The 10,000-nt window shown below is 34.7% G+C and overlaps 1 protein-coding gene across 1 annotated transcript in view; it reads right to left on the reverse strand.

Moving 5' to 3' along the window:
* The window catches only part of kn (EBF transcription factor knot), an 86,992-nt gene that overhangs the window by 26,739 nt on the left and 50,253 nt on the right, over window positions 1–10,000 (reverse strand). Inside the window, exon 4 of the mRNA XM_068372225.1 lies at window positions 3,699–3,725. Coding sequence (XP_068228326.1) covers window positions 3,699–3,725 — 27 coding nt within the window. The remainder of the gene's footprint in view (window positions 1–3,698; window positions 3,726–10,000) is intronic.

The following is a 10,000-nucleotide window of genomic DNA, read 5'->3' on the forward strand; positions in this document are numbered from 1 at the left end:
AAATTCTGACTTGGTCTCTGATTTGTTATTATTGTTGTCATAAATTATTAAGTTTTTATATTTTCTCTATTGAAAGAGGGAATATTTTTTAATTTTTTTTTGTTTTCAAAGAAAATAAATTAAAAAAAAATGCCAAGTACCTTATAATGTGACCTATGGAATACGCAACATGAAAAGACTTTATGTATTGTTTGACTCAGAATTTTCAATGCATAATGTTGCTTTTATGTATTGTTTAACGCAAACTTTTCATTATGCATAATGTTGCTTTTATGTATTTTAACGCAAATTTTTCTCATGCATAATGTTGATTTTATGCATTGTTTGACAGAATTTTTTAATGCATATTGTTACTTTTATTTATTGTTTAACGCAAAATTTTTTAACGCATTATGATGAGGATTTTGATTTTAACTAAGAATACGCTATTACATTTAAAAATCCTTGGCGTCTGTCCCGTTGTGCAAAGAAAAAAAATGAAAAAGCACCTTCAGACGGTATCCTCCATCTTTGGCCATTTCCCCCAGCCCTCCTTCCTTCCTTCCTCTTTTCCTTCGCTGGCAATTCTCTCCTGGAGGCGAGGATGCTGAAAGTAGTATAGATAACAATTAAAACTTGTCGGCGAGAGAGCAAATTACCTTATATTTTCCCCTTGAAAGTTTTCTCCGCGTTGCCTTATTCTTGATGGAGGTAACGTTATTTATGGGTTAACTTTGTGGTGTGTGGTGGGCGCTGTTGATTTATGGGTAATAGCGTGAGTTTTACCGCCCTGATGATCCTCATCTTTTAGGCCAGAAACACACGCGCGCACGCTCACCCCCTAAACCCCCCCCCCCCCCTCCTCTGTGCCTCTAGGACTGCCCCCCTCCTCCTTTCCCCTCACCCTGTCCTCGTCCTTTGCCGACAAAGCTTTCGTCGACTGTGGAAATATAAAACAAAAATATTTATCCAAAAGTAAATGTCTTTGAGGTTGCTCTAATTTAGTTTTCTTTTATAAATACTGACCGTATATATTAATTAAAAGTAAAATACAAGGGGATTATATTAAAAACCTAATTAATCTGATTAAGTATCGTTTGTGTGCCTTTAAACCTCCTTTGTTTTAATATTATGAAGTATACAAATTAAGTAATTAAACGGAAATTGACAAATTGAGGCAGAGAAATATGATTTGATTTCGCGGATAAGGGCAAGCATTTCACATGTAAACAGAGGGTGATATTTATAAGCATCGTTTGTGTACGTTTAAACCTCCTTTGTTTTTATTATTATGCAGTATACAAATTAAGTAATTCAACGAATATTAAGTAACTGAGACCGAGAAATATGATTTGACATCCCCGATAAGGGCAAATATTTCACATGTAAAGATAGTGATACATATAAGTATCGTTTATTTACGTTTAAACCTCCTTTGTTTTAGTATTATGCAGTATACTAATTAAGTAATTCAATGAAAATCGACTGAGGCCGAGAAATTATTTTATGTCACGAATAAGGGGCAAGCATTTCAAAAGTATGTAAACAGATGATATATATAAGTATCTTTTGTGTACGTTTAAACCTCACTTGTTTTAATATTATGAAGTATACAAATTAAGTAATTCAATGAAAATTGACTGAGGTCGAGAAATTATATCACAGATAAGGGAAACACAAGTATGTAAAAAAATGGTGATATCTATTCTTCCTTTTCGTTGTTGCTCCCGGAGTACTTTACCGTTAGAAATTTGGTGGTAGGACTTGCTAGTGTTAGTTATGGTCGGTGTTGGTGTAACTCGTTTTCTCTCTTATAGAAACCATAAGTCGTTTGTGCGAAGTACGGCGATAAGTTTCAGAATCCCTGCCAGCCAGCGGCAACTTCCTTAAAAAAGATGTAGGGCGTCTTATTTCCTCATATCTTCCATTTTGATGACGACTTATGAAAATGAGAGAGAGAGAGAGAGAGAGAGAGAGAGAGAGAGAGACAACCTCCGTATATGGTAAGCCTTTTATATATATATATATATATATATACATATATATATTATATATATATATATATATTTATATATATATATATATTTATATATATATATATATATATATAAAACTCGAGCGTCCATGATTTTTTTTTAGAGAGAGAGAGAGAGAGAGAGAGAGAGAGAGAGAGAGAACAGTCCACCATACAGACGTATATGGTGAGAGAGAGAGAGAGAGAGAGAGAGAGAAAAAAAAACAATGCACCACATATGCTTATATGGTAAACTTTTTTTTTTAGAGAGAGAGAGAGAGAGAGAGAGAGAGAGAGAGAGAGGGAGAGAATTAAAACAATCCAAAGTATATGGTAAGCCTACCTACATATACAGTATATATAAATCGAGCTTCCATGAGTGTTTTATTTACAATATGTTTGGAGAGTCTAAAGAAATTACTGTCTGGAGATGAAACAAGGGAAGTAATTGTAGCTTCGGTCCCGGGAGAGCCATCGTCACGCTAGGAGCGATCACCTCTTCTGCCGAGGAGTGCCAGCCTTCAGGAGGAATGGGACGGGGGGTGGGGAAGAGGGGGGAGGGAGATGACGGAAGGGGGGGGGGAGAGTAGGTCGGGCTAGATGTGGGGATAAGGGGGTTGTAAGGGAAAGAAGAAACGGGAGTTAGGAAAGCCCCCTTTTTATTACTTTTTATTCCTTCCTGCTCCATCTCCTTGTTCGTCTTCTCTCTCTCTCTCTCTCTCTCTCTCTCTCTCTCTCTCTCCTCATGGTCTGGCTCTACAGTTTTCATAGCTTGTCTTCAAAGGATATCGAAAGATATTAGTTAATAAAAAAACGAAAGATATTTGTAAAAAAAAAAAAATCATATTAGGATGAAAAGATTATCACAATTTTTTTTTTTTTTTTTTTTTTATATTTAGCATCATAATTTGACCATGTCTTTTCAACCGTTATCTGTACATTGAGTGTGGATACTAGACCCATTGGATTTCCATTTGCTTTCGTTATATCCATTAAATAGAAAGGCAAAATTTATCCTTCATCTTCAAACATTTTTCCCCTCCAGCTAATTTCTTTTCCATGTTTCGCCAAACCAACCATTTTCCTTTACATATATCTTTTCCATATATCTTTTACATATATCTTTTCATACCCAAACTACTCTCATTACACTAATGATGGTTTGTACCAATTAAAATATAAGTTAAATAGTTTCCTATATAAGCTGCGATTATGATTTGGAGTCTCAGAATATATCGATTCAACTTCATGTTTTATTTAATTATTTATTTATTTATTTCTTCATTACGTTCTTTTATTTGATTTTTTATATATTTATCGATGCTTTTAGTCCTCTGTCTCTTTAGTTATTTATTTATTTATCAGTATTTCCATATTGTCCTTTAGTGGTTTATTCATTCATTTATTTATCTATATATTTATTTGCATCGGAAGTATTTTGTGCTAGAAGATTCATAGGATCCCTTTTGAAACCTAGCTTTGTAACTAGCAATTCCTTGCTACGCACAATCGTGGTATTCATTAAACCCACAAAGGGGTTACCAAATTCTATATTATTTCTAAATAAAAAAAAAAAATTCTTACTAGTCATCAAAGGTTAATTTTTGCTCGAGTTCTTATACATCAATTAACTATTATAGTTATTCAAGATTTATTTCTCTTGTTATTAGTCATACGATTTTTACTTATTTTTCTTATCAAATACTTGATTCGTAAATAGAACTTGAAGAAACTGGATTTTATCCCAAAACTAAGCCACTAATTTCATTGAAAACCATTTCCTGATCCAAATGCTAATACTAAATATCTTTGCCTTTATCATTATTTTTCTAAGTAAAAAGTTTCATCTGTTCTGATGCTTTTTAAGATAATTTTTTTGGGGAAGTATAATACGAAGTCCAAACCCCCCTACCCCACTTCCATGTTTTTTTTTTTTTTTTTTTTTTTTTTTTTTTTTTTTTTTTTTTTTTTTTTTTTTTTTTTTTTTAATCAAATCGCGCCCTTTGGACTCGGGCGCTCTTCGTAATTTGATTGTTGTCGATTCTTCATAAATTATATATTTTTCAAACTTGAAATTTTGGGTGAAGAGAATATATATAGATAGATAGATATAGATAGATAGATAGATAGATAGATATATATATATATATATATATATTTCTCTCTCTCTCTCTCTCTCTCTCTCTCTCTCTCTCTCTCTCATAATCACTTTATCTCCTCTTTTATTTCTTCTTAGCATTTTATTATCATGACCCTGCTCAACGAAAGTAAGTTATATCAAATGGCTTACTGCCAATCATGATAATCAGCTTTTAAAACTACTCTTTACAAAATCATCATTCTTTAGATGTATAAATACACATGCATATGATTGGAGGCTTTTTTCCAAGTAAATGTATCCCCTTAGGCACATTTTAACCAAAGGTGGTACACTGTTAATAAAAATCGTAATTTTAATTGGAGAATCTCCTTATAAATATACTGTTCTCAGCCGTATATCAGTAAAATACAGGCGACCGTAATTTTACCCTACTTTATTATCTTTTACGGGTTGGTGATCGTAATATCACTCCTTTATGTTAATATATCCATTTTTAAAACTGTAAAAACCCTGGAATAACTGTTGCCAGACATTTACCGTTTTTTTAATGTAAATTTTTAACAGAGTAGTTAAATATTTATATTGTTGACGTTCCGCCTTATCCTGTTGGTGTAGTTTCTAAGCAAAATAAAAGTCGCCTCTGCAATCTACACGCGATTTTGATCCTCTGCAGGAGCATGTGCAATAAAAGGATTCAATTTGTCTCCGCGTTGCAATAAAAAGTAATGAAAAGTAACACCTCATTCGTGCCCTCCCGAATGGCTCTGTTGGGATAGGGAAGGGCTAGAGGGGAATTTAGAACATTCGTCGAATCCTACTCATTTGTTTACTGGTAAAGGAACTCGAGGCTTTGGTATTATTGTCATTTGTTTACTGGTAAAGGAACTCGAGGCTTTGGTATTATTGTCATTTGTTTACTGGTTAAGGAAGTCGAGGCTTTGACATTATATTCACTTGTTTACTGGTAAAGGAACTCGAGGCTTTGATATTATTGTCATTTGTTTACTGGTTAAGGAAGTCGAGGCTTTGACATTATATTCACTTGTTTACTGGTAAAATAGGTCGAGGCTTTGATATTATTGTCATTTGTTTACTGGTTAAGGAAGTCGAGGCTTTGACATTATATTCACTTGTTTACTGGTAAAAGAAGTCGAGGCTTTGACATTGTATTCATTTCTTTACTGGTAAAAGAAGTCGAGGCTTTGACATTGTATTCATTTCTTTACTGGTAAAAGAAGTCGAGGCTTTGACATTGTATTCATTTCTTTACTGGTAAAAGAAGTAGAGGCTTTGACATTGTATTCATTTGTTTACTGGTAAAGGAAGTCGAGGCTTTGACATATTCATTTGTTTACTGGTAAAGGAAGTCGAGGCTTTGACATTATATTCATTTGTGTACTGGTAAAGGAAGTCAAGGCTTTGACATTATATTCATTTGTTTACTGACGAAGGAAGTCGATGCTTTGACATTTTCATTTGTGTACTGGTTAAGGAAGTCGATGCTTTGACATTATATTCATTTGTTTACTTGTAAAGGAAGTCGAGGCTTTGACAACATTATATTCATTTATTTAATGGTAAAAGAAGTAGAGTCATTGACATTATATTAATTTGTTTACTGGTAAAAGAAGTCGAGGCTTTGACAACATTATATTCATTTGTTTAATGGTAAAAGAAGTCGAGGCTTTGACAATATTATATTCATTTGTTAACTGGTAAAGGAAGTAGAGTCATTGACATTATATTAGTTTGTTTACTGGTAAAAGAAGTCGAGGCTTTGACATTATATTCATTTGTTTACTGGTAAAGGAAGTATAGTCATTGACGTTATATTAATTTGTTTACTTGTAAAGGAAGTCGAGGCTTTCACAACATTATATTCATTTATTTAATGGTAAAAGAAGTAGAGTCATTGACATTATATTAATTTGTTTACTGGTAAAAGAAGTCGAGGCTTTGACAACATTATATTCATTTGTTTAATGGTAAAAGAAGTCGAGGCTTTCACAACATTATATTCATTTGTTTAATGGTAAAAGAAGTAGAGTCATTGACATTATATTAGTTTGTTTACTGGTAAAAGAAGTCGAGGCTTTGACATTATATTCATTTGTTTACTGGTAAAGGAAGTATAGTCATTGACGTTATATTAATTTGTTTACTTGTAAAGGAAGTCGAGGCTTTCACAACATTATATTCATTTGTTTAATGGTAAAAGAAGTAGAGTCATTGACATTATATTAATTTGTTTACTGGTAAAGGAAGTCGAGGCTTTGACAATAATATATTCATGTGTTTAATGGTAAAAGAAGTCGAGGCTTTGACATCATTATATTCATTTGTTTACTGGTAAAGGAAGTCTAGGCTTTGACAACATTATATTCATTTGTTTAATGGTAAAAGAAGTCGAGGCTTTGACAATATTATATTCATTTGTTAACTGGTAAAGGAAGTAGAGTCATTGACATTATATTAGTTTGTTTACTGGTAAAGGAAGTCGAGGCTTTGACAACATTATATTCATTTGTGTACTAGTAAAGGCAGTAGAGACATTGACATTATATTCATTTGTTTGTTGGTAAAGGAAGTCTAGGCTTTGACAACATTATATTCATTTGTTTACTGGTAAAAGAAGTCGAGGCTTTGATAACATTACATTCATTTGTTTACTGGTAAAGGAAATCGAGGGTTTGACATTATATTCATTTGTTTACTGATGAAGGAAGTCGATGCTTTGACATTTTCATTTGTGTACTGGTTAAGGAAGTCGATGCTTTGACATTGTTCATTTGTTTACTGGTAAAGCAAGTCTAGGCTTTGGCATCATTAACAATACGTAGAACCGTTGAAATTGGATTTTTTAAATGCATATATGTTCTTTATTATGTTTACTTGCGATTTTATAAATCCAAAACACCCCGTCCCAGAGGAAATGAAAAATAAAATGTACAATTTATAGCACTGTACATTGTGTTTACTTAACGATTTTATAGATCCGAAGAAAACTAAAACTAAAACGTACAATTTATAACCCTATATATTACACTTTACTCATCTCTGCTCTATGATTGCAATTGCCCTAACATCATCAGACTGCAGACTTGGTATCTTGGATTATTATGAGGAGAGAGAGAGATGCAGGGACTGGCTAGATAGGTAGGTGTGGAAGACATCTATGAAAGTCTGTCGACCGCTCCAGAAGCGACAAGAGGACAACAAAGGTCTCCAGGCCATTCCAGGCGGGGAACAATGTGCCAGCAGGGAAAATGGTTTCCTTGTGGGCCGAATTTAAACCGCCCGACCTGCTACTCCCAAATTGCACATAAAACTTTGCTCCGGCTTCTGCTTCGGTGGGCGAGCGAAGAAGCTGGCTGGGGATGGGGAGGGGGGGGGGTGGTAGGTCCAGGGTAACTGTTTTTTATGCCTTGTTTCTTTCCTGTCATTCTATCTCGTGTTACTTACTTTTACCGTTATCAAAGGCTCTCGGAGTATGAGCAGATGTATTCCAACTGGTTATATTAGAAATAGATTTATAAAAAAGCACAATTTCTGTCTTGGTGCTAAGAAAACACACTCGAATCATCGGTCACCAATTCTCCATCGTTGATTGATTCGCGAAAGTTTCATTTTACGATACGTATTGACGAGGAAGGAAGTTGAAACAAGAGCAATAGGCATTTCCAGTGGCGACTGTGTGAGTGCGTACACGTGTGCGTGTCCGCCTACCATCTCTCCCGCGCTTTCAACATGGCAATGGCGGGAGAGCCTCTGGATGTCCCTCCTGACGGTCGTTGGCCCTCCGCAGAGGTCGTCGAGATCTCCCACTGGTGGGTCTCAAGATGTGGTTGGAGGCAGGCAAATTGAAATTTTACGGGCGCCTCAATTTGGCGTCATATAAAACAAACACCGATGCCGGCGATTTACGGCCGGGCACCAAATCACGTCCAGCGTTTGATGGAATGGGGGAGGGAAGAGGGGAAGGGGCTATGGATGGACAAGGGCCGAGTGACAGAAGACAGCTGACGTTGGGTGATGATAAAGAGGCTCGTTGGAGTGAGTCTGGGGAGGGGGCGATTATGCACGAAACATCTTGACCTTGTACAACTGCCTATAACCTAAAGAAGCAAAATAGGAGACTAGCCATTAATAATAGAAGTTGAATAGTTACTTTCCCGTGATTGTATCATGGCAATTTTTTTTTCTCCTGCTCGTCTGAATATCTTGACCTTGTACAGTAGAATGAAACTACCCATTAATTAAAGAAATAAAATAAGAGAGACTGGCCATTAATAATAGAGGTTGAAAAGTTACACTTTCCCGTGATTGTATCATTGCAATTTTTTTTCTCCTGTTCGTCTGAACATCTTGACTTTGAACAGTAGAGTGCAACCACCCATTAACTAAAAATAAGATAAGAGAGATTGGCCATTAATAATAAAAGTGGAATAGTTACACTTTCCTATCAACATGGCAATTCTTTTTCTCTAGCTCTTCTGATTCTATAATAATCCTTTTGCTATGAGAAGTCAGCTGCTAATCCCCTTCTCGAGTAAACTCATGGGACGTTACATAATTCGAGAAACCTTTTATTTTTTTTATTCTCTTCACAGCTTTAAGGTTATCCTAGTCATATGTTAAATAGCCATCACTTGAATTAACTTAGTGCATCTGTACTGTGTTTGCGCATATGTGAAATATACCTTAGTCTTTTAGCTTGATATTAATTCAATTGCTTTAACCTGACAGTGTTTACAATAAATGAATTGCTAATAGATGATTCCCTTTAATGGTTGGTCTTCGAAATTAAAAGGTTTGCAAAGCCATAGATTCTGTTACTGGTCTTGTCAACTCAGTTAATCGCAGTCATTGGGAAGAATTGTATGCATTTATGTACGATTTAGAAATTTCTGATATTCAACCTTCTTCTTCTTCTTCTTCTTCTTCTTCTTCTTCTTCTTCTTCTTCTTCTTCTTCTTCTTCTTCTGTGATCGATGAAGCCTTTGTTCTCAGATTTGTTATGGACTCAGTTATAGATAGACGTTTTTGTGATATTTGTATTATCAAAAGCTATTAACCAGTCATAATGGCCATATGGATCTAGATATGAATAGCCACAAAACTTTAATAGATATATTATTTTAGTCATTCGAAAAGACATTATATATTTTTTTTTCAGGATCTTTATGCCCGATAAACAGAAGAAAAATTATTTGATTAGAGAAGAAAACTATATTTTGAATATGGAAAAGATTTAATTGTCGTCTTACTGCCATCAAAGTAATTGGACATATTTTTGGAAGGAGTCTCTCTCTCTCTCTTGGGGCTAGATATCCGTGTCATTTACAAGAATAGAATATGCAAATAAAACTTGGGTAGCTACAAAGACGAATGAATAGCCTCAGTATTTAAGAACAGCCACAATCATGAAGCTATCCTTTGTTATCCATATCGAATGGCAGTTTCATAACACATGGACAAATTTGTGGTGCAAGTTATGATAGACAATGGAACTTAAATTTCATCGTTCCAAATACCTATGAATATTATTTATTAAAGGTTTAATTGAATTATTAAGGGGGAGATATTTTAATCTTCGAAACATTGGTTTTAACGAAACAAGTACAGTGATAACGCGTTCGCCTTTCACTCGCATGGCAGCAGATCGATCCCGTGAGTTTGTTGTTTCCTGAGGTGGTTACTGCTGTGGTTGGACACAACAGAGGGAGTTAAGCGCCGTTGGGCTTACCCAGCTGACGTTCTGGTGCGCATCTTTTCATATGCTAGTGAAACTGAAACCAAGCACCTTTGAACTTTCAAATTTAGCACATTTATATATGTATGGCATGAAGTGTACTGGTCAGTACTACCTGCGTATGTTTGTATCTTCATATATATATATATATATA

The sequence above is a fragment of the Palaemon carinicauda genome, chromosome 4, assembly GCF_036898095.1.
Source record: "Palaemon carinicauda isolate YSFRI2023 chromosome 4, ASM3689809v2, whole genome shotgun sequence".
Lineage (NCBI taxonomy): Eukaryota > Metazoa > Arthropoda > Malacostraca > Decapoda > Palaemonidae > Palaemon > Palaemon carinicauda.